This window comes from Xiphias gladius, chromosome 4, assembly GCF_016859285.1.
Source record: "Xiphias gladius isolate SHS-SW01 ecotype Sanya breed wild chromosome 4, ASM1685928v1, whole genome shotgun sequence".
Classification (NCBI taxonomy): Eukaryota; Metazoa; Chordata; class Actinopteri; order Istiophoriformes; family Xiphiidae; genus Xiphias; species Xiphias gladius.
This window is the reverse complement of record NC_053403.1, coordinates 14,505,001-14,530,629: the sequence shown is the minus strand read 5'-3', so window position 1 is coordinate 14,530,629 and position 25,629 is coordinate 14,505,001. Positions and strand designations below refer to the sequence as shown.

The 25,629-nt window shown below is 40.4% G+C and overlaps 2 protein-coding genes across 6 annotated transcripts; both read right to left on the bottom strand.

Moving 5' to 3' along the window:
- Window positions 1-5,121: 5,121 nt before the first annotated feature.
- LOC120789131 (mitoregulin-like) lies at window positions 5,122-6,060 on the bottom strand. The gene is made up of 2 exons (XM_040125646.1): window positions 5,782-6,060; window positions 5,122-5,472 (listed from the first exon to the last, which is right to left on the bottom strand). The coding sequence occupies exon 1, from the start codon at window positions 5,953-5,955 to the stop codon at window positions 5,785-5,787; it is 171 nt and encodes a 56-aa protein (XP_039981580.1). The 5' UTR covers window positions 5,956-6,060; the 3' UTR covers window positions 5,122-5,472; window positions 5,782-5,784.
- A 138-nt stretch (window positions 6,061-6,198) lies between these two features.
- scml4 (Scm polycomb group protein like 4) lies at window positions 6,199-25,439 on the bottom strand. Of its 5 annotated transcripts, none has more exons than XM_040124935.1 (7): window positions 25,049-25,439; window positions 18,729-19,002; window positions 14,317-14,519; window positions 12,836-12,965; window positions 10,868-11,080; window positions 8,300-8,445; window positions 6,199-8,165 (listed from the first exon to the last, which is right to left on the bottom strand). In XM_040124935.1, exons 1-7 carry the CDS (start codon window positions 25,160-25,162, stop codon window positions 8,040-8,042), a joined length of 1,206 nt encoding a protein of 401 aa, XP_039980869.1. In that variant the 5' UTR covers window positions 25,163-25,439; the 3' UTR covers window positions 6,199-8,039. The 5 variants fall into 5 exon arrangements, with proteins under 5 accessions (XP_039980869.1, XP_039980867.1, XP_039980872.1 ...); XM_040124933.1 differs by lacking the exon at window positions 25,049-25,439 and adding an exon at window positions 24,305-24,751; XM_040124938.1 differs by lacking the exon at window positions 25,049-25,439 and adding an exon at window positions 24,309-24,394.
- Between the last annotated feature and the right edge of the window lie 190 nt (window positions 25,440-25,629).

Sequence of the window (25,629 nt, the reverse complement as noted above, 5' to 3'; positions counted from 1 at the left end):
CTGCATTTTAAGAAAGCAGTGCTTAATGGCTTACATAGATGAGTATGTTTATGCTCAGATTTAAATATAACCAAGATCCAAGCATTTGACAGAAAAGGTTTGGACTCTTATTGAAATTCATCCAACTAATCTGAGACTTATATGTAAAAAGTCTAGGACAGTTGGTGACCTTGGTTCATTGTTAAGACAGTAAAATTCAAGGGTCATACTGCAGTTTTTCATCTAAATTTTAAGAAGTGTGTGATACAACTCAGAAATATACTTTGTAAAATACTTTTGGGGTACTACTGGTTCTGCTTTAAAATTCTTCAAAAAACAGTAAAAGTATGTATCTCTCACAGTGTTTTTACGTCATAACTGAGGAGCGTAAACAACAAACACTCCCCTGAGTGTGCCCAGATTGTAGAAGTATACTAAAAAAAAAGGGAGATGAAAGGATGTGAATGGGGCTCTGTATAAAGCTTAATGCTACATCTGTCATTCATTTGGTGCTTTTATACAGAGCATCTTGAGTGCATCCATTTAGTGTGGGCGCTCCCAGTGGGAAATAATGCTCTAACCCTGAAGTGCTACCACCACCACCACACTCTTCCCATTACACCACCTAACACACTAATAAAACAGCAGGTTGACAGGAAAGCAAATGATCCTGCTCATCTGAAAAAAATAAGTTTGATGTGAATCACACTGTAGGCGGGAAAACACCTGAACCAAACTATGATCAACTATGATCAGAGCAACCAAACTGCTACATAATCACCCTTTATCAGAGATTACTTAAAGCAGCACTAATCAATATTTTTTATAGTAATATTTGATGAAATGATTATGTGTTATATGAAAAGAGTTGCTTGTAGTGACAAACCCACAGAGAAAAATACATTCTCCTTAAGCTCTATTGATCTTTTAGAAATTTTAGAAACACAACTCCAAATGAGTGCTAATGCTACTTTGTGTCTGTAGAATGTGTAAATGGGCAACTGTTTGCTAACAAGTCATCATGTCAACAGCTTGTTGATGAAATGGCCAAAAACCGTTTCATTTGAGATTTAAAAGTCAAAGAGAAAGTGGTACCAATATCTAGATTTGTATATACTTTTCTATACAGTATATTACTGTATATTACAGCATGTTACTGATCTATAAAGCATGGGGGCAGCTGATCCCCATGTCAAAGTGTCCTTTAGCAAGACACTGAATTCCAACTTGCTCCCGGTGTATATGTCTATGGGGAAAATGCAAGTCTCTTTAGACAAAAACGTCTGCCAGACAACATGCAATACATAACTAAATGAGTCGTCTACTTTGAACAATAACATTAGAGATTGATTACTTAGTAGGGTGAACACACTTCTTTCAGTGGTTGTAAGATTGATACGTTGTTGAAATCTCTCTGCATCTGGAAAGGATGTCACAAAATTAGCCCCGATCAAGTAAAGCAAGACATAATCACATCACTGTTTAAATGGAAACCTTTGCAATAATATTACTCCAATCCACAGTCTCAGTATTTATCCATGACATGGTCCTAGTCATCCATTAACATGTGAACACTCAGTCATGTGAGAGGTGTATTGGATTGAAGCTCAGGCTAGTAAGCTCAGGTGTGTGTGAGCTTATGTGTAAGTCTTTCTGTGTGTGTGTGTCTGTGTATATCCACATTTGTGTATACTCATATGATATATATATTGTATGAGTATGAAAAGCATTAGATCGAGGCCTGTTTTTCCACCCTATTACATATACACCGATCAGGTACAACATTAGAACCGGTAACTGGTTTTAATTTTGTGGCTGATCGGTCTGAATGCACACTCTTTCTGGTGTAGCTGCATATCGACTGATAGAAAAGAATATTTTGCACGAACATGTAAGCCAGCCTTTAGCTGAATGTTTGATACACTGAATTGTGTGTCCATATGGGCTTTTTCACTGAAGACATTTTAACACGTCACAGTAGGAAAAGCACAGGTGTAAATAATAAAATTCATGATGGTTGGATTCAAATTAGCTGCTTTGCTTTCAAAGTCCTTTGTTAATGTTATTGGTAACACCTGTTCCTTTCCTACACTGACAGGTAAAAGCTTCTGTTATTACTGTTGTGTGTTATCCTGCCTTCATGCCATATCATTTAAACCCTAATTACAATCAGCCAAGTGAGAAAAACCATTCGCCTCAGCCTCCAACGTGTAGTTCCAAATCGGCTCATTTTATAGAAGATATACACTGTTTATTTGTATCTGGTTTCACTTGGTAACTAACCCCTAGAAGCACATAACAAAACAATCATAGCCAGTCTGGGCTGCTATCTGGCGTGGCTACAAGATTAGCACCATTGGGCTGCTCACCTTAGAATAATGCGTGAACATTCCCAAGCTGATATAACGCGTTTTCCCTGTTCTTACTTTTCTGCCAACATTGCGTGAATGTAGCACTATAAACAGCATTGTCTTCTTCATGTAACATTTTTTGATTGAGCATGAAAATGTCCGTGGTGTTTTTAACCAAACTGGCTCTATGGATTGCAATCTCAGTCTGCCAGGCGGTCAGCCATGAGGTCGACATTTGTGGTTGTTAGTGAAAGGTCTCAACAACTATTTGGTGGATCACCATGACATTTGATACCCACATTCATGTTCCCATCAAGTTTAACTGTGCTTTGGTCATGCCTTAACTTTTTATCTAGCAGCGTCATCAGGTCAAAATTTTAAATTGTCCAACACTTTGGTTTATAACCAAATACCTGCTACATTCCCATCAGCCTTGGCTGCAATTTGTATTTAGTGCTAATTAGCATATATTAGCATGCTAACACGCCAATCTAAGACGGTTTGGCGTGGTAGCAAGGCGCTGTGCTTGTGTACAGCCTCACGGAGCCACTAACAAGGCTGGAGAATCTAGTCTTGTTTTTTCTGAAAGTACAATTACTAGTAGCGGAGGCCTTTCGTTATATCTTATGCTGTGTAAATCTAGTCTCCTTTTCTCCTCTTAACTCGTTTTCCCTTCTTGATCCTCTTCTCTCCTCTCCGCATTTTGAAGTCACCCAATAGCCAGAGGGCACAATCACACAACCAGAAAGCCAATCAGGAAGCTTATTAAACATGACACTCACTGAGCACGCTCAATATAGGCAAAGGACATAGGCTCTGAGGTCTACGTGCCAATTAGGGAAATCAGATCAATCAAAGCAGTCAATGTGAACTCTCTCTCTCTCACTCTTTTTGCCTCTCTTGCACATAATCTCCTCTTGTCACTATCCCTCTCGTCCGCTTTGAAAATAGTTCTCAGCTATACGCACCAGCACTGCCGTTGCACACGATCACGCACAGCTTGTTGCAAAAATAAACAGTCGCCGGCTACACAGTCGCACGCACACACAGCGCAGTCCAGCAAGCTATTCATCACAATTTAGCCGCAGCATTAGACACTGAGGAACGATAACACCCCTTCTAGAATACCAACCAAAACACAAACAGCCACATACTTCTCCTCCCATGACACTGATTTTCCCCTTCATATGTCAACGCACTCTCTCACACTTTTTAATTCCTGCGGTCTGTCATCCCTCTAAAAATTAGGCTGTCATTCAAGCGAATTTAGAGAGAAAGTCAATGAAACAGAAAAACGCCTGGGAACATTTCTTGCATGATAATCCATGGATAATGTGACTAGATTACAAATTGTAGCAATAATCGGTTGAGTATTTGATCTATTTATACCTATGTCCACAAAGGAAAAATTACTTTTGTAGTTTTTTGAGCACTGACAGAAATGCCAGCATATGGCTGTTTTTAACTTTGTTCTGTTCACTTAAAAATTAAATACATTGAGACATACAAATTCTAGGACAAAGTGAAGCTCAGTACAGACTTTGTATTTATCTGTCATCCTAACTTCTCCTGATCCCTCTCCAGAACCCTCTCCACCGGATCTCTCATCAAGCCGCTGATGGAGTGCTACGGGAAAAGGGACTTCTCAAGGTCTTGTCAAAAGCTTGTTGAGAAGTAGTAATAGGTCTGCTAGACCCGTGATGCTGAAAAAGAGAGATCCACTCACGAGATCTAATTTCAGAGCCACTGACTAAAATGCTGTAGGCAAAAACTTGTTTAAGTGTGCAAAAAGTATTAAAGTGCACTAGCACCACCTATAGGCAAGCAGTGTATGTGTACACATTCAAGCCAATAAAAATCATGAACATCAAGCTATATAAACATCCACGGTGTGAATATGTATGCAAGAACTTATACACCCATACTATAAATTAGGTTCAAATCACACTTACATTACTCAGCAAGAAAAGTTCATCCTTGACACTGGAAACAGTGGTTTAACATGGGGGTTTGAGAAAAATGATCAGCAGCAGCATCTCAGTCAGGCGTGGCTGGAAAAACTCCCCAAATAAAAGCTAGTGATTGGACTTTGAGTGGATATCATTTCATCAAATATAGCATTTATTAGGCTGATGATGCTCCATAGTTGCAGGGCTTTTTCAAAAAAAAAAACATACCGTAGGCTCTCTTAGAACATTTCACTTGACAGGACTTGTTTGGGTGATATAATATAATATTTAAACCAATCACAAAAACGATACTGATACTGCTATACTGCCGTGTCTAATGTCCAATACAGCTATTGATATCGGTGTCTGACAGACACCCCAGTTAATGTGCTTTGCTCATTCTCAACCAGCAGATGGCGCCCTCACTCAAAGCAAAATCTGTGAAGTCTGAAACTATCAAATATAGGCTTTGATACTAATAACCATACTGAACTGGCAGCCATTCAAGGTAAATGTACTGTATTTATGGTGCACAAACATCCTTGGAGCAGGGCAGGGCACTCTGCAATTCAGAAAATGCAATGATGAGGATAAGCGTCAAGACTTTTAGGTAACCAAACCAGCATCTCTACGAGTTCTGGACATGAATAATATCCTTTACCAGATTCCATACATTTTAAACTCTTTGGGCATTGCCACTGTGGGCAGTATGTAGTAGTTTGAGGAAAAATTCAGCGGACACAAGAGCCAACACAGAAGAGAGCCTTTAAATCTGAAAACTGTGACCTCAATGTGGAACACTGGCTTTCCAAAAGGAAAAAACAAAAAACGACATGGTAAGATAAACATGAAAAAACACAATAATTTATTTGACCAGATATGAAACACAGTCAGACCAAGACAAACTGAGACAGATAACCACTGAAGACGGGGTTCCCATGTTCTTATATATTAGTGTCTGAAGGCAGACAAGAAGCCGCTGTGTGTGTGTCAGTAATGGTTGTACATCCATGAGCCACAGTAAATATCAAGTCGACTTTTGATTCAAAAGGTGTGGTAGGAAAATGCAGGTAGTGCAGGACACCGTGAGGTCATGATGGGGGGGGTGGGGGGGTCCTTCTCCACCGCGGCAGACTGTGGCACATCCAGGAACAAGCAGCTCCAGCATTCATCCCACTCGGAGAGCCCCAAATCTGGCAAGTAAAGCACAGTAACACGATCAGACGCAGTTCATAATGGAAATGTCGGCTGGGGGGGATTCTGTTTACAGCGCTCAGAGTTGACCTGAAACAGGTTCTCTTATACAGACAGATCTGTGCTTCAGAAGGAGAAAAAAAAAAAAAGAAGCTCGCAGGTAGTTTGGCCAACGTTTATGTCCAGAGTAGAACTTACTGACCAGTATCTGACTTTTCCCCTCAACTAATGGAGCTACAGACTGGCCGACGGATCGCAGGCCTCAGTTACACTCATTTCCCAATTTAGCTCGACAAGTTTGACTTTACCGTTCACGCCAAGTCCAGCTTCTTCTGTGTTTCTGACAGTTTGTCTTGCAGCCGCTTCTTCCTCCAGTCCAGAAACTTCCTCCTCATTCGGTTGGCCTGCCAGCCCGCCAGGAAGCCGGCGGCGAAAGAGACCACGACGGCGACTTGTAGCGTCCTCTCCGAGACGTCTGCCATGTTCACCTCTGGCTGACAGATGCACACATTTGTGTAAGCCGCATGAAAACATTAGCCACACTCATACAGGAAGTGAATGGTTTGTACTCACGCGATACTACAGCCACGTTAATCTCGCGGTCTTTGAAATAAAGGTCCCGAAAACCATTTTTTTTCACCATTTTGCACCTTTTTACATTGACAGAAGATACATAATCTATTGTAGCCAGAGTTCATTTAAAAACAAGTTTATTTTGTCTTGGAAAAATGTGCTTTATAAAAAAACATTGAAGTAAAAAGGAAGGAGGGTCAATAGGGAGTCAAAATTTATTTTTATATGGGTCACAGGTGTGATAAAAACTTATGGAAAACGTGAAAAATTTTCAGTCTGGGGAAACAGCTCCTGTGCGATGCACTTCCCTAATTTCTTGCAAATCACTGAATTCCAGTCATCAGTTTAAGTTATTCTGCAAAATAAAAAGTGAAAGTTCAATACAGCCCATAGCTCACTAGGGCTGAAGACAGTTGTGAAATACAGGAAGAATTCATACATAGACATACATGCTGTACATCACATAGTCTGTTTGTGGCACAAAGACTTCAACAAATGTAAGCAAAACAATAATGTGTACTGTACAGAAGGTTAAAAAAAGTATTGTTTAAACACAGGTCATATACTGCATGAGATTGATCATTAATGTGTTTACAAGTTGTTTGTACAATTTTAAATGACCAGAACTGTATCTGGCGGCTTCAAAAATTGTTATTATTAATGCTGCAGACGTTTTACCCACCAGTTTTTCACTTTTTACAGTTTGGAGATAAAATACTGCTTAATCATTTGGCACAACAAAACAGGACTTCGAGGAATTCATATTCAAAAATGACTGAAGAGGTATTGCATGAGAAGAATATAAACCGTAGCCTTATCTGGAAGTCACACAGAGATAGTCATGAAGTGTATGAGAAGAGCGATTAAGTGTTGTGGCTGTAGTGGCAGTAATGGTTTCAGGGAGCACCAAGTCGTATGGGTTATCTACTAGGAAGGTTGCAAAGTGGCCTGCAACTCACCGTCGTCATTTTAAAACCAGCGAGTGTAACATGATATACATTTAATGTGAACATGGTTAAAAGCCCCAAGTGTCTGTCTGTGTCTCCTTTCCTTTCCTGTCATGTTAAAAAACGCAATGTGATCTTTTGCACCTCTGCTAAGGGAAATAGCTTATGGCTTCGCCGTCTATTCACTTAGCACTGAGCTGTGGGTTGTGTTCAAAATGTTCAAATTGCTTTGTTTCACTTTCACGTCAGATTTGTCACTTATTGCGAAGGATAATTCCTCTTAAGACACATCCAGCTTAATGCTGTCTGGATCTACTCAAGAATGGATCTAAGGATCACGGACTTAGATAAACCTCTACCATACCAGCTGACAAATCTTTTAGGCTTGATAGCTGTGCCCCAAAATGGCACAGTAATAGTGCAGCTTTGTTTTGATTCTCTGGGACATTTTTGAAAATAGTAGCTTGCACTAGCTTCTCTTCACAGTCAAAAGATTTCAAAATCAACTTAATGAAGAGTCTGAGTTACCTGTATAAACCTTATCGTCAGTTTAGAATCTTAAAAGACAGCATCAAGACTTCTTTAAGTTTAAATATGATACTGAGGTAAAGCACCATACACGTTTGTAAGGATCCCTGTCTTGGTAGGTCTTAAGAGGTGTTGATACAGTGCCCATGATTAAGATCTGCACCAATTCATGCTGCTGAAAGTCAGATATAGTTAAGTTATGACAGGTCACATTTCAATATACAGTAGCTGCCATCTGTGTGGAGCCAAACTATTTACAATCTAAAGCCATTCAGATATCCAGTAAACAAAGATGAAAATGAAATAATAGCTTCAGTTGTAAATAGTCTTAATATGTACAGTCAACATGTCCAATTTGTCGACAAAATGTGGTGCAGACGCAGTAAAAGCCATTAAGTAAGCAAACCAAATCCAAAGGCGCTCGTGATCTATTGCTGATGGTTGAGAAAGTCTGAGAGATTCAGCACCGGTTCAGTTTTAGTGAACGGTCATCAGGGGTTTGACTCCTCTGCAGAAGATCACAACCGATTCTGTTTAAGCCTGTCGATGTGGTAACAGAGTTTGAGCGCAGGCCCCAGCTTCAGTCCCAGGTACTTCATCATCATCTCACTTTTCAGCAGGAGCAGAGCGTCTCCATCTATTTCCTGAAAAAAAACACGTTACTGATAGAATCTACAATATAACACATATTTCACCTGTTTGTGTGGTTTACTCTGCGTTTTGTAGTACACTATCAGTCAATGGTGCTGGGCTACAATATTAAGTAGTCTGGACTCACATGCTTCCTGAAGGCGTCAGCATGAGGTCCCAGGGCTTGGGGGTCAGCATCTTTGATAAACCAAACCACCTCTTCCACACCCCAACTAGATGGGTCCTTACCAGCAGGACGCTTGCACTCTCCGGAGTCTGGCATTGGGCTGTAACCTATGTAGCACAGGAAGACAGGCAGAGTGAAGATCTTATGCTCAAATACTTAGCGTTATGAGGATCCAAATGACTTTATTTGCTTTCTTGCAGAGAGTTAGATGAGAAGATCAATACAACTCTCATGTCTGTCTGTTTAATATGAAGCTACAGCTGGGAAATGGTTAGCTTAGCTTTGTACAAAGACTGGAAACAGCTGGACACAGCTGTTACAAAAGGTAACAAAATGCTCCTACCAGAACCTCTAAAGCTCACTAATTAACACGTTTTCTTGTTTGTTTATTTTTTTCAAAAACCATGGTGTAAAAACGACAATTTGTGGTTTAACTGTGTGTTAATTACGTGACTATTTCTGGGCTGGGATCAGTGACTTCCTGGCATTTTCTCTTTACTTTGAGGTTGCTAGGCAACCCACGGAGATTCCAGTCACCTGGAGAGTGGTAGCATAGGTGTATGCTGCTCATGCAAACAAAGGGATTCAATAAAGTCACAGTGCGTCTGCAGATTTCTAGCTAATTACATAACTTTTACATTTATCCTTGGTCCATTTTCTGTGGCAGCAATATTAAACAATATACGTCCTGGTTGAAAGTATTGGCACCCCTGAATTTTAAGTACACAATTTAGAATTGCTTCAGAAATAAATACAAATTAACCAATTTTGTATAATCAAAATATTTTAATAAAATGTTCAAGATTACTGAACAAAGGAAAATAAAAAAAACAAAACAGTAACACAATAGTGAAATAATACAAACACAAAATGTACCCCAGACACAATTATTGGCACCCTTCACTAATATTTGTCTGCAGAACCTCTGGCAACAATGACAGCCTCTAAATGTTTCTTGTAGCCATCTAGAAGCTTCTCGCACCTGTCTGCTGGGAGTTTTCTGCACCTCTTCCACTGCTATGCATTAGAGCTCATTTAAGTTTGCAGGAGTACTTTTTGCAATGGCAGATTCCAGCTCTCTCCAAAGGTTTTCATGGGATCTAGGTCAGGACTCATTGCTGGCCAGTTTAAAACAGTCCATGTTTTCCTTTCAACCCCTCTTTTGTGCTGTGGGATGTGTACTTTGGGTCATTGTCCCGCTGAAAGACCCAAGACCTTGGCCTCAAATCTAGTTTTTCTGAAACTGGGTAACACATTTTGCTCTAAAATGCCTTGGTAATCTTCTGATTTCCTCAATCCTTTGATACATTCAACGCCTCCAGTACTAGAGGGAGCAAAGCAGCACCGCAGCATGATAGAGCCTCCACCATGTATTAATTTAGGTAGGGTGTTCTTTTCCTTATGGGCCTCATTGCATCGCCTACAAACAAACTTATGCACTGTATTCATAAAGAGCTCTGCTTTGGTTTCATCTGTCAATAGAACATTATCCCAGAAAGTGGCTTCTCTATGATAGTTTTTGCAAACATGAGTTGTGCCTTTTTGTGTATGGTACAGGCTGAAACCACTGCTCAAGATTGCTCCAGTTCAGCCTGAAGCTCTTTGGATGTCTTGCGTGGCGTTTCTTCCACAATCCGCACCACGCTTCGCAGACTTCTCTCATTGAGTGTCTTCTTAGCACCACCTCCTGGAAGCGTCTTTTATGCTTTTATGCACAGTTGTATGACCGTGGAACTTCCTGATAACGTTACGAACTGTTGATACAAGGATTTATAGATCCTTGTAATTGTTCTGTTTTTTGATAATAGCGTTTCTGATGCTCTCAGACAGCTCTCGTCTTCACTATTGTGAAAAAGTAACCAGAAACAGGTAGCCCCTTCTTATGCAGTAAAACCATCTTTCATTGTTTAATTCAGCTCATGTGAACTCTGAAAATTAAGCAGAGGTGAGTCTTATTTTTTTTGTTTTTTTTTTATTTTGTTTGAGGAATGAATTTATATTCATCAGAAGGTTGCCAATAATTTTGTCAAGCGTACATTTTATGTCTGTATTTTTTATTTTACTACATGAAAGCATTTATATCGTTGTTTTTCAGTTTGATTCAATATTCTGATGATACAAAGAGATTAATTTGCAATTATTTCCGAAGATAAACTATATGCTTAAAATTCAGGGGTGCCAATAATTTCAGCCAGGACTGTACAGTATACCAGGATTCTACGAAGAGTTCCCACAGTTATTGTTCAAAATGTTTCAAAATTAAATTTTGGTCATGGTCAACAGAGAACTCAGGAGTGCATCAATCTTTTTAGGGGTTTCCAAGATTAAGGGCGATGCACACGGTTTTACTCAGCCTGACCGATTGGACTTCTGCTCCAGTTTAAACACACATGCAACACTGCAGTGATGGACAAAATAGATGCGTACTTCTAATGTCTTTATTTACTGTAACAGCATGTGTGGTCTGGATTATTTAACAACAATTGTGCAACTGTATTGTTGGCAAAAGTACATGTGACACAGCCTCACCATTTCTGTTGCCATCCTGGAAGCTTCCCGGGCTCGATGCTTGTCTGCACATGCCCATTGGAGTAGAGCAACTGCTTCCACGATAACCATAAGAGTGCTTTGTTGGGTACTGTGATGTCATGACGTTGAAGGCGGAGTCGCTGGGATCTACAGCGTAGCGTTTGGAGTCCACTGGTGGGTCACATAAGAAGTCATCAGGCATTGGTGTCTCTGCTGAAGGAGGAATGGCAGGAAGTGGCATCATTAAAGCCAAAACCAGGTGGAAAATATTGTCTCTCTAGTATGGCAGTGTCAGTCTGTCAGCAGGTCAAAGGTTCCACTTATCCTGTGAAATATAATCAACATTTACTAGATGGACTGGCACAAAATTTTGTACATGTTCCTCAGAGGATGTACCCTAATGACTCTGGTGACTTTTCCGCTAGCCTCCTCTAGCTTTCAGACCAATATAATGTCTGCTGACTTACCTGCTACATTAGAAAGCAGTTACATTTTTCATGCCCTTTAAATACTCAGTAATAAATACATTGCAACCCCCCCAACCCCCACCACCTGAGATTATTCTTAATTCCCTCTAAATTGTGCTACATAAAGGTCAAATATATTTTATTGTCTCCTGAAAAATTAATTAGGTGATAAAATCTGCGCATGTGATTTTGTAGGCTTATATACTGACACACAAAGATACAGCAAGAACTGTACAGAACTGCCTTCATATTATACAGTAAATGCTTTATATTTTAATACCCAAGATACAGATATGCTTACTGTCAATTTTAAAATTTAAACAAATCTTCATTCCGTTACATCTAAGAGTAAGCAGTTTTCTTACATCTTTACATCCTAACATCTCAAATATTCTTAAATAAACCATGTAAATACTGTAAATTATAACAAAATATAATTATAAATCAAATAAATTAATGTGACAAAATAATATGTTACAACAAAATTGTCAGTATTCTGTCAAAGTACAAAGCTTAGACAGAATCCCAAATCGTATTTCTAAAGTACAAGGACAATTTTAAAATGCATCTCCATTTCACCAGAGAAACGATTTACATATGTGTCTGGGTTGCTCCACAGGGAGCAAACTGGTTTTAGTGTGTGCACATGTGTGCGTGCGCACGCTTTGCTTCTGTATGTCTACAGTGTGACATCAAACACTTTTCATGATTTGCAAGAACAAAGAGCAAACCCCTGGTCCTTGACACATGAGATTCCCATTCCCACCTCAAATACACTAAAGGCAATCTTTAAATATTTGCTTATTCAGAGCGGGACAGACTGAGCCGGAAAAAATTTTAAAAAAAGAGAGCAAGACAGAAAGGATGGCTGTATTGAATGTATTTATTTATTTATTTATTTATTTAGGTGAAAGATTAAAAAAATGTCTGACTTTCTCCAGGGGCAAAGCAGGAGAGGAAAGCTAACATTAAGACTGAAAGAGAAAATGAAAGATGGTATTTTGGGTTATGTTTGAACGCATGTATTTCTCATTTTAAAGCATGTAAACACACACATTAAACCCTCAGACACTGGTGCTGTTTTTGATTCAACATGCAGACATGCATAAGAGTCAGTGTTTTACATCTAAAGCATATCTCCTCACAGAGAACAAGTGATTGGTGTATTTAGAGAACGAATAAGAGAGACACTGCACTGACGTTTGTAAAGGCTGAAGAGTGTATTTATTGCTGAATTAAAGTCACATTAAAAAACGAAAGAGAGGAAGGGAGAGTACATTACATACCACAAAGTCAAGCTGTGAGTGTAAAAATATTAAGACCACTTCCCTCATACTAGGAATCCAGTTTAAAAAAACATTAGACCATGTAACTTAAATCAACCCCTTGCTTTTTAACAGCATATCCCTCTGTGCAGACCTATTATCATCTATGACAATTTTACTAGATAGAAACGGTTATAAAGGTTACAATGACTGTGTGTGTCTTTTTGTGGTGTTACCTGTTAGGACCTGTGGCGTGGCAGAGTGGGGGACGATAGCAGCGTCCTGTGGGATCGAGCCCATCTCAGGTTCTGGTGTGCTGCTGGGAGGAGAGTTGGCCAGTGGGGACATCACCATTCTGGGCTTCAGCTACAGACACACACACATGCGTACATACACGAATCAATGGTTTTCCTGTATAGCTTGTGGGTACACTAGAACGTGCTACGTTAGTAAATATAGCTGAGGCTAAAATATCTATATATCCTTTCATCCACTAGAAAGATCGGGGTTTAAAGCAAAATGAAGGGTCTCAAAAAGGCACTGGCAGTCATGGTAGTAAAACCAATTCCACTATTAAGAGTACTTCCATAGCAAATATCAAATATCAGTGCAATACTAATAATACCGTAGATACCACTACCAGAGCCAATTCCAATAGCCACTTCCCCATTCGATTCTGGACCTTGGTTGCATATTATATCCCTCTCTCGCCCCCATATTTCATGTCTCTAGCTACACTGTAAGCTGTCCAATATAGGCAAAATGCTAAAACATAATCTAAAGCAATACCGCTAATAGGACCAATAACAATACTGGTGCCAATATCAATACATTACCATTTAAAAAAGTAATACCAATAACACTTTTAGTATTAGCAGTCTCAATACCAGTAATAGTCGTAATAATACTAGTCTTAAATAAACCAATAATTAAAGGTATGCTGTGGAGCTTTTACCACTAGTGGTGCTATAGAGCAATGCTCTGATATGCAGGTCCTTGTTTTGTATTTATCTTGGGCTCTATGAGCATGGGCACTAAAATGCACATGCACGCAACATACACTTTCATGCTGACAGTTTAACACTATATCCCTGATCAGCTGTTAGTAAAAGTAGCGTACCAACGAGCCTATTAATGCGCCAGCAAAAGGAGGGAAAGAGGAAGAAAACTGCAAGCTGATGTACGTATGGATATAAACAATGCAAGTTTTCAAATATTCATAAATCAGCCTCGTGAATGCTTTATGGGGAAGGAAACATGCTTTCAACAAGTTCTGTTTGGCTAAAAAGAAACACAGTGCAGTTTCGGAGGAGTTTTGAGAGGAAAACAAAAATGAAAATATACAGTAACTGTTTGTTTACCAAAAAAAACACACAAGGTGCCTTTAATGCGCTGGCAATAGCCTGTCTACACAGGCTGAGTAACAGGTCTTGCGCTTTACGTGTGTAGGCTCGAGTCATATTGCAAAGCATAATCGTAGGCTTCAAGTCTATTCCATTTTACATGTGTAACTACATCGATTGGGCCCAGAGCGCTGCCAAAACGCGGGTGACCTACACTCAACACTGTGCCTGAATGTATCCTGTGTAGATACAGACTGAAGACTGAAGCTCTTGCTGCTTTCACTACGCAGCCTGTGTATACATTGTTTCACTCTCGTGGCAAAGAAATAGTCATTTCAAGGATAAAAATGAAAATAAAACAATCAGTGACCAACCTTAAAGCCAGGTTTCCTTCCTCTCTTCTTCGGGACCTTGAGGGGCGACAGAGGCTCTACATAGTGAGTCTGGAACTCTAGCTTACGGATGGGAGGGCGTCCTCTCTTTCTTCCAGGTACCTTACCCTGGGGCCCCGCTATAAACTGTTGGCCAAGAGCTGGTGTCTGCATTTCGGAGCCGACAGACAGGGTACTCATCAGACCTGACAGAGGCAGAAAGATTATTAAATTGAAAGTAACAGGAAGTGGCAGCTTTGAACTGCACGCACCACTGCCTCAGCTCCAAACTGAGCGGAAACTTGAAGATGTACATGTGAGACTACCCCCTCCACACACACTCACTCACACACACACACACACACACACACACACACACACACACACACACACACACACACACACACAGAGAAACTATAGGAAATAGAAACAAAGCAACATACAGCTTTTTACTCTACCACACCCCTCCCCCTCCCCAGCTGCAAAGATTGCAATAAATATCATTACTGCACTGACATAGAGAGAGAGAGAGAGAGAGAGAGACAAAGCCACACACACACGCACATACACACAGACAGAGGAAGTGAAAGCAAAGCCAGTATACCCACAACACCCACACAATCAAACAATCAATCAAGTCCACATTCATACAAACACACACAGAGCAGTGGTTTCCAGTGTTTGTCTAGGCACCATTCATCCACATGGCTATGACTTTCACAATATATCCCTCTTTCAATCGATCTCTCCGTCATTTAATTCATGCAACACAATCCCTTACCTGACATGGCCCTTGCTTTTACAGAGGTTGATGTTGTGCCAATTGGCTGTCATATACCTATTTTTTTTTATTTTTTTTTTAATTTCTGTTATCCAAATAACATACACATCTGTCTTGACTTAAGTACAGACAGACTGGCAACTATTATAGAATAAAATCCCCTTCCTTTGATGACAAATACTTGGTCATTGCAGAAAGAGAAGAAACAGGAACGGAGACAGACAGAACACGTGAATATGCATGATCCCTTCCATCCTCTTTCTCATCCTCAGACCATATCACATAGAAGAAGCCTCAAGATGAGCATAAATTTATCATACTGAACATTGCCTACCATGCACACAGCCTCCTGGTTAATCACTGTCTGTGTGATGCTTCACTCCAGCAGCAGGTTTCTGGGTATTCCCCTGATGGATCTCCAACAGTCTGCCTGTACTGTTCTCTGCTGCTACACACTTTCAAGACACCGGCAACTCTGCATGCCTCTCTCTCTCTCTCTCTCTCTCTCTCTCTCTCTCTCTGTGTTCCTCAATCTCCGACCACCTTCCCCCAAAACAACCCCCTCCTCCCCTTCTACAATAACCCCCTTCCTCTGTGTCCCCTTTCAGTCGTCATAGCAACACGCCTCTAACATCCCGTGGCAGCCGACAGACGTGCTGAGCTCAAAGCGGCGCTACGTGTGTGTGTGGCTGTGTGGGACTGTAATGTAATTACAGTTGCCGCAGCTCAGGATTTTTCTTGTCTGTCTTCAAAAAAAAAGCTTAGAGCGAGTGACAAGGGATTCAAGCTGTGCAGTGTTTTGTGCTACAAGCGTTCGAGTTACAAACTGTAATCTGTACTGAAATCATTTTGGAAGAAATTCAAATTTCAGCACAGGAAGCATGTTGTCTTAATGAGTCCTGTCCAAAAAAAAAAAATAACATTGTACCAAAATCTGAATATATTACATCTTTTCAATATTCTTAAATGCTTGAACTTTTCTTCTACAGGTAGAGAGATCAATTTTTTTGTAAATGTCAAAAGGTTCAAGCAGAAGCCCTTCAGGATTACTCTGCCTCTTTTGTTCGTGATAAAAAGATCATATTGCTGTCAAAGCTCACCGCCTTCTTTATATTTATAGAAGTCCTCTGTCTTTGTGTCAGCTCATGTATGCGATTTTTTTGTTTTTATCTGTAATGAAAAAAACCCACATGGAAAGAAAAAAAGACTAGCCAAAGGCAAGGTTGTATGTGATTTCCCTGCTGAGGTGCAGGTATTAAAAGAAAAGGCAGGCTCCAGAGTGCTTATTTGCTCTTATAGGCTACAAGTGTAGAGTACAATTTGGGCTTTACCCCTCGCCACCACATATTGATTAGTTACGCTCAGGTTGCTATGCCCATTCACATTCTAAGCTGCATTTGCGGGTTTTAACACTCAATCAAAATCAGGTTAACCTTTCAAAGGGAGGATCAAACGCCTGCGTGCCCTCGCTCGAACGCACAGCCGCTGCCAGCGTGTAAAGAGATTTGTCAGAAGTCGGCTGTAAAGCGGTCGCTCACAAGATGTTTTAACACTGAATGTGACGGGCCAGGCAAACTGAATTGTTTCATTGCCAGAAGCCTGTACATGATAATAAAAAAGAGACAATAAACAGCAAGGTCAGGACAATCAGGCTATCATACAGAGTGCTGGTACACATTCACAAACTTAATCTGCAGTGACCGTGATAGTACGAGGCCTATGTGTGTGTAAATATATATATATATGTGTGTGTGTGTGTGTGTGTGTGTGTGTGTGTGTGTGTGTGTGTGTGTGTGTAAAGGAAGGGACCAATAAATCATAAAAGTAATTACACAGCGAGATTAATCCTGATGTCCCTCCTCAATCAGGACTGTCCCATTACAGTGCATCACATTACAGACGGAGACAAGACTGAGAGAGAACAGATAATCATCTTTTACTTAAAAAGAATTGGATATGAGGGTGTGTGTGTGGTGGGGGGGGGGGCATTACTACTAACTGACAATATGAGGCAACACCATTTTTTGCAGGCGAGGGGAAAGCTTTGCACCAATGCACCGCACCCTAACACAATACATTTGGGAGCACAGCCTAATTTGTTTATGGCTAATTAAGCAGTTAAGCGATCAGTGTACCCCTATGCCCAATTTTATTTTCTGACTTAGGGATATTGTCTCCTTTTGTCAGCCGAATGTTAGAGGACGGCATCTGAAAGCTTCTGGAGCCACAATAGCACGGCAATGATCAGCAATGATTAGCATAACTTAATCACTAGCTTCAGGGGATGGAGATTTGTATCTGTTTTCACTTAAGCAGAGGGGAAACTGCAATGAAGTGCATTATGCTAATGCCTCTCTAAACTGCACACCTACACACATAAACAAATAGTCTAAACACTGTCACACACACACACATCAAAATGCATGCATAAAACGACAGCATTTTACCAAGAAACTATATAGCCTCTCCTGCTTGCAGGATAGATTAGTGAGTCTATGTGTGTGTTTGCATGTGTGTATGTGTGTGCGCGTGTGTGTGCGTGTGTGTGCGTGTGTGTGTTCGCTAATCAATGTAACAATGCTACACCCCCCCTGAATTTATTTACAGCTCAGGCAGGGCGTCACCATGGTAACAGACAGTGGAATCGGATCCTGCGCCAGAGTCATGTGATGAGGTGGGAATAAATAAACGCATTAACAGCAGTGTGTGTATTAAATAGGCACGCTCACACAGACACACACACGCTCACACACACATGCACTCACACATACTGCCTCCCCTTATCTCCTCTGAGACCTTTCATAACCCAACACACTCCAAAAGAAATGGAAGCTGAAGAGTAATGCTCTTTTCATCAGCTTTATTTCGGGGGGAAAAATGGGGAAATTTGATATATCACATCCAAGAATACTTTAATGCCCTCTTCTACAGACAAGTCTACAAGTTTAAACAGGCTGCACACATTTGAAATTGGGCTTCTTCAGTAGCTCCATTAAACACTTTACTGCCCCTGTTAAACAGTTTCAGCACTTTAAGTGCTGTACTTTAATTTTCAGTTTTGAGGTAAATGTATTTTACTTTAGTATTTCCATTTTCTGCTGCTTTGTACTTTTTAATCCACTACATTTATCTAAAAACTGTAGTTACTACTTTAGTTACTTTACAGATTTGGATTTACCATAGAAAATAAAAAAAGATGTATTGCTCTAGATAAAACTACCCTTTAATTCACTTTAATACACCAGTGATAATGATTCAATAATGTATAATATTTAATAATAATAATATATAATAATATAAAAATGACCCCATAATCTGACCATAAACAGCCTATATTTTTCTGATAATAACTTAAGATCCATTAATGTGTAATAATATAAATATGACAGAGGCCATTCTATCACCATAACGACTACTTTAACCTTTGATACTTTAAAGTTTGTTTTACAAGTAATACGCAATGTGATATTGCTACTTTAATTTAAGTAAAGGATTACTAAACACATAACTGCAATAAATAAGAGCAAAAAACAATTAATAAAAAAAAAACTCTCAAAAAATACATTCTAGCAGTCTGGGCAAATCGCCTTCAAAATAAAGTGCTGAGATTCACTTTTTTAGAATCAATTCTTACTTTGTGCGCAGGTGTCAGGGTCGTGGCTCCTTAGTCTCCGCCCAGCTGGCTCTGACTCCGCGTCCAAGTCAACCAGGTGCCAGCAGCCTCGCCCTCGGTTATCACGGCGATCCAGACGCAGACGCAAACGTACACCCTTGCTGAGGACACCGGGCAACCAGGCAACAGGCAGTGGAAGAGGGGCCAGGTCCAGGTGGGAGACAGCGCTGAAATCCTGCCCTCTTTGCAGTCTCATGCCCTTGCAACCCGCCAGCGTAGGGTGAGATACATCACACTGGAGAGAAAGAAAAAAAAATAGGCCTGCTGTCACATGGAAGGGGTATACACAGTTTTTTTTAAATGAATCTGAATTCTATACATCACCTTACACTTATAACAAAGTACACCATTATTCCATTTCTCAACATTAATCACATCTTCTAGAAATTAATTTCAGGTCTTTCAACGGTAAAATGAATGTGAAAATGTTAGAAAGCGGGCAGACAGAAGAGAAAGGGGGGAAGAAAGAATGGAAGAAAAAGACAGGGAGAGTGGAAGGAGCATTAAAAGACAAAAAGAAATTGGGGGAGGGGGTTGTGTAATTACACCACTGTATGTTCAGAGGTCAAAGAAATAAACTGGAGGCTAATGGGAGAATACGGCTTTACTAATGATAAAAGTATTGGGGACAATGTGTCTATTGTGCTGTAAAGTGAATGCAATTTGGTCTCCAGGGCGCTGGATTTACTGATTAACTTTAACTAACTAAGCTTTATATAAAGCTCCTCTGTACTGGATGGAACAAAGGCGGGTGAAGACAAGAAAGAAGGAAGCTGTGAAACTTGTTAGAGCTGATGGAAATGTTCGCATTATCACCCTGTTACCCTATTCTACAAGCAGATCTTATTTCCTGTTTGGTGGATGTTCCGTTGAGTTTACAAAGGGCTTTACTGTATTTACAACCTTCAGGGTAAATAATTCTTGCAATTTTATAGCTCATTTTGCCTACTTGAAGTTTAAAAATTTGGGTTCCACCATTAGAGATTTAGCAGGAGCTCTAAAGCATTCTGTCTCATCGCAAAAATGACAATCATTAAAAACAACCTATGGTTTAAACAAAGAGTTCTTCATCCCAAAGCTTTATGAATTATCAGCATTTACTAGTTGACAAGGAAGGGAGGATTGCCATAGTATCATAAAACATCATTACTCTTCTGACAAAATGAATTTATTTAAAACGAAACCAGATACTATGGCGTAACTGTGTTTCCTAAATAAACACACTGTAATTAATCTGGGTCTTCTTCAAGTAATGCAACAGTGAGGCTAGGTTAGAGAGCAGGGCAGTTTCCTTCAGTTGAACGTATGAGCAACAGAAAAGATACATCAACAAAAAGAATAAACTATTTGTTGTCTATAGTTCTTGTAAAAATCTTGTCTTCCCTTGTATATCCAAACATTTTACATATATCCTGTACTAAGTCTTTATACCACTGAGGGTGTTTCGCTACGATATTAATGTCAACATAAATCACTGATAACTAAAGCCATACTACTAGCAACTTTGTGAGGCTGGACTTATGTACAGCACTGCTTTGAGCTGTTACCATGTTGATGTTAAGCGGGTATAACATTTACCATGTTAACCATCTTATTTTATTTTGCTATCATGCTAGCATTTGCTAAAAAGCAATAAACACAAAGTAAAGCTAAAGCTGATGATACCATTCGTTTTGCAGGTCTTCTGTCATAAACCGAAGTACTGGACAAAACGATATGTTGTATCAATCCATATGGAAGAAGCTGAGAATACACTGGATGAGTAAAAACTTCACCTGTTGGTGGCACCAGTTGAAAAGTTAATGGATAACCAAAGTCATTAGAATTCATCCTTTGGGGACCATGTACCAAATTTCAGGGCAACACATCCTAAAGCTGCTGAAACATTTCACCAAAGAACAAAAACCTGATGGAGGCAATAGGGGAAAGTTAGATGGTCACCAACAGAATAAGGATTCATCATCTGGGGATCATGAATGTTTTTACAAACTTTAATGGAAAACTGAGAAATAGTTGTTGGGCTATTTTAGTCTGGAAAGAAGTGGTAGACCAACTGACCTACCGACCGACAGACCAATGTTAGCATCGCCACAGCCACACTACGAGCATGGTTGAGAGATGGATAGGAAGAAATGACAAGGAAATTGTGAGAGAAAAAAACAAGGGAGGGATATTCAAATTATTTGCTGTTTATATTAGATGCAGATTTAATATATTTGAATGTTTCAGGAACTATCTTTCAGAGAGTGAAAAAAACACAGACAAAAATTCACTCCAGTGCTTTTCGTTTGTTGGCATAAAAATCAAAGGAGGGATATAAGAAAAGAACACAGGATAAAATGGGGCAATAAGAGGAAGGAGTAAAGAGCAGAGAAAACATTTTTCAGTGTTGAACTGTCAGCTTCGATCAGGTTGGAGATGAAAAAGTCTGCCCTCAACCCCAATATTTCATATTTACCAAAAAATAAGAAAGATCAAGCAGTGATGCTGAAAAAACATGAAAAAAGATGGTTCCTCATACACATGCACACAGCAGCTATCTGTAACACCATGAAACAGCCGGAATGATAAAAGTTAGATTTGATGAAACAGAGTGCAACCCATCCAACACACATACACATTCGCAGATACACACACACACACACACACACACACACACACACACACACACACACACACACACACACACACACACACACACACACACACACACACACACGGGGAATGCTTGTTGTTTCTATCTAAAGGCTCTGGGTCCCATGAGAGCAGAAAACTACTTTATCTTGCCATTTTACCAAAACACTTGTGGTTTGGAGCCCCGCCAGGAGTGTAGCTGCTGGAGAGATTTCTTTAACAAAATCAAACACGCACTGACACACACGCGCACACACGCACACACAGCTGTTGTTTATTCCCATAAACTGTGGAATACACAGTAGTGAATGAGAAAGCACCTGAAGGGCTTGAAAGAAACTCATTCTTATGGCTTCTGTTTTCCTGTTGAAGGGTGTGACTTTAGTCACCTAGTCATTCCACATTCTACATGTTCTTTACAGGTTTAACATCTTGTCTGGTCTCATATTACATCTGTTCTGGGAAGGCAAGTCAGACCACGGTTGGGTATATGTAACCAGACTTACGTCTGCTTAAAGGTGAAAAGACTACATTTACTAAGCTTTCACACCAGAAATGTAAATTGTAAATAATATTGATAGATGGAGACATAAATCATGTGGCAAGTTGCTTCCAACTTATCACATGATGATATCACATGAGGTCTTAATATCAAAAACACAGCCTTATCATTTGTCTGCAGGCTGCTATGAGCTTCATTTAAATCAGAATGTGGAATGTGTAAATTGAGAGAGTACCTTTCCAAACATGGTATCCACAGTGTGCTCGTATGTGAGTCTTTGCCATCAAGTCCTGGTTTGACCACAGTGTACAGTTATATAATTACTGGGTTTAGGCATGCAAGAATGAAATTATTTTCATTGTTGATTAATCACACAGTTTGGTCTGTGAAATGTGTGAAAAGGGTGAAAAATGCCCACGGCAAAAGATATTCAATTTACAGTCACAGAAGACTAAAATAACCAGACTAAAATTCACATTTGAGAAGCTGGAAACTGTAAATCTTTGGTATATTCTCTTAAAACAACATCTCTTAAATGATTATCAACATTAAGCTAGTTGCTGACTAATTATTTATTTATTTTTTGGACTACCTAATCATTTCTCCTTTTTATTTGGCTTGCACAAAATCAAATTATCCATCCTTGTATGCCTTTGCAAACACTTCGTAGAGCATATTTGGGGGTCAAAGTACACTTTCAGGCACAAAACCTGCAGAAAATCATCTAGCATTCCACTTTCAATTGCACAGCTGTTTTGGAGAGGTGTCGCAGCTTTCTCATTGTGAACACTGACCTCTGTCTGCACAATGCCGTACTCGTGTGTTTGGTGTGAAAGCCTCTTCACTTCGTTTTATATAGTCACGCTGAAAGGAGCAATAATGTGCCACCCTGTAACCATTTCCCCCTGCAATTCGGTGGTCACCATCTTCTCTTTATTGGAAAGTTTTATCCAACGTCGCCTGACAAGGGGATAGAGGCTAGAAACAAACTGTGGAATGTCCTTGTGGCTGTGTCATAGCAGCAACTGTAGCTACTCTGTATGTCTTGTCTTTCCAAAAAAGTACAGTACTCCAATAAAAAGAGGAAAAATAAGTAATTAAGTCAATAGATAAACATTTGGTTAGTTAGACTTTCTGGCTTAATACCTTTAATTTGTTACTTTCACTGATGCAGACGTGTGCTGGACTGTCTGAACTGTCCTGTGATGACAGTGGCTAAAAAGACAGCGGTGGACCACAAACTCTGCCCCTGACATTAACAGTGGTCTCAGGCCTTGGTTTTAGCTCTGGTGTCTGCACTGTCATGCAGCATTTTTTATCCCGAGGCGAAAATATTTTTATAAAAAGGGAAATAAAATGGAGAGAGAGAGAAAAAAAAAAATCACGCTTAATCCTACTGTGTTTATTGTTTGTTGTTTATGAGTCTGTTGAACTTACGCCCTTAGCCTTTGCTCTTTCTTTGTGTCGAAACGCAGCTGTTCTACGAAGTACAAACCTTTTACTTTAACCTTTGTTTTTCTGCAAGGATATTCTGAATCCAATGACCTCCTCTGCCCTGGCTTCAAGCCAAAGGCCAAAGACAAGACCAAGATGTTCCCACTGATATGAAAGCAGAGTGATAGCTGTTGCGTAGTGTTCTGTACTTTTTGGAAGCTTTCCCAATATTCATCAGTTATTCCAGCAACACGCACACAGACACAGACCACCACCATCATCGCATGCTTGCATTGTACACTTAAGCAAATTATGCCCGGTTGGTGGAGGTTGAACAGATAACTGTCAGCATAGTCAAATGTACAGCATAAAATTAGGCCCATGGACGAGAAGAGAAGAAAAGAGAAGAGATATCTGTGTTGACTTCTGTTGCTAGTAAAGCTGCCGTAGATGCACTAGAAATAGACCAACAGAGAGGTCCAACTCCCTTGGGTGCACCTTCCCCAAAAGGGCCCTCTCTGTTATTATCTTCAAAACACAGTTTGTTTTTGTCTGCACAACGGTCGCTGGGAAAATAAGAATTTATCAGTGGCCCGTGGCCCACTGCAATCAACTTTTTTGGTGTGTCATGAGAAAATAATGCATTTTGAATCCGCCCTGGCAACAAATATCACCCTGGCAATATCACAAGATGCACGTGGAGATTTCATAAAAAGAGTTTAAAATGACCTTGTATTTTATGCTCCTAGGAGAGTATATTTAGTACTCCAACAGAAACACCCAGTGACATTAACAAACAGCATATGGCATCTATTCTACAGACTTGTATAGAGACTGAAGTGAGTTTATCGTGACCTTGTTGTAGGTTAGACTAGTACACACAACACAGTGCTATATTGACGGACTGCAGCTAATCATTTCGACTCACGCGTACAGATAAGGGACGCCTTTAACTTCGTGTCTTTACCTGCCTCGGTGGGGTCGACTCAACGGCGGGAATCCATTCCTCCGCGGCCGGCTCGTGTGAGCGGAAACACCGGGGGGGACTCTCGGCCTGGATCAGTACCGGGTTCCACCCACCCCCCGTGCGGATGCTGCACGGCAGCGGGCGGGCGGGCGCCGCGCGGGGCTGAGTCGGGAGAAGTGCGGGCGGGAAGCGAAGCCGCAGCCTCGCCCTCCTCAGCGCCGCCCGGGGATTTTCGGCAGGAGTTGGAAACGTCCTCAAGGGCGAAAGTTGGGCGGGCCACGCGTGACTGAACCGGTGATAGGGGGTGGGGGCGCTGACGGTGTGGATAATATTCCTATCCGGCTCTTTCAAGTTGCGTCGCATGTACCTGCACTGGTGTGGTGGAAGGAGAGGGAGCGGCGGCACGGTAAATAAAACGGGAGCACTCAAACTGAAGAGGTTCAACCCCCTTTTGACAGGCGTGGTGTGGGCGTTTGAGCTCAAAGCGGATAGAACAACGAAACTCGGTCTGATACTTTCTGCATTCCGCCCTAACATTTGTTGTGCCTCATATTTCTTCATGTTTACATATATTTCTCCTCCATTTGTATCCTTTCGATGCTAACACGTGCTAATTTCCACTGTCATGCCTCCTTGCTCCGTCAGCCTAAAAATTGCACAAACGTTTAGCCTATCTCGGAACGGTGCAGATATTATCTCGGTGAGAAATTTGCCCTGTCATCCGGTCATCTTGAGTAAACTTACCCGAAATTTGCAACGCTCATCGGCACGGAAGTCCCACAGCGCGAGATTGGGTGAAAACGCAGGGCCAAGGTTGGAGCTGATATGTGCCTTAGTGGTGCAAGTTCCCAAACACATTAGCACATAAAATCCCCCCCAAAAAAAGAAGGGCCATGCACTGAAGCCGGCTCTTCTGGAGCCCTAACTTCACTGGTGTGTATCAGTATCTGCACATCAGCTGCACAACAAGTGAAAACAAATCTAATTTTAAATATGAAACCTGTAACGTCTTACTACAGGGCCAGTTGACATTGCAATGAATAGGGCAGGACTTCAAAGTAAATTGAGTTTCATATTTACAAATAACTGCTTTCAAAACAGATGTAGCAAGACGCATATCCTCTCTGGGGTCTCACACGCCTGACAGTCTGATAGTAATGAGCCTGTCTGTAATCAGCCTCCTACAAGTACATGGGGGGGAAAAAAATGAAACCATCTAATTTAAAAGATTTTATTTGAAATGATTTTAAATACAAATAATATATTTTTCCATTTACAATGACAGTTCCTTTGTAAACAAAAGTGGCAGATAGATAGTCATTGGG

Excerpts from the sequence above, each read along its gene's own strand:
- LOC120789131 (XM_040125646.1), bottom strand. The coding sequence starts at position 5,955 with ATGGCAGACGTCTCGGAGAGGACGCTACAAGTCGCCGTCGTGGTCTCT.
- scml4 (XM_040124933.1), bottom strand. The coding sequence starts at position 24,667 with ATGCGACGCAACTTGAAAGAGCCGGATAGGAATATTATCCACACCGTC. Across the intron at positions 19,003-24,304 it reads AGTCGACCCCACCGAGGCAG|TGTGATGTATCTCACCCTAC; the intron begins GTAAAGACACGA and ends CTTTCTCTCCAG. Across the intron at positions 14,520-18,728 it reads CCCTGACACCTGCGCACAAA|GTCTGATGAGTACCCTGTCT; the intron begins GTAAGAATTGAT and ends TGCCTCTGTCAG.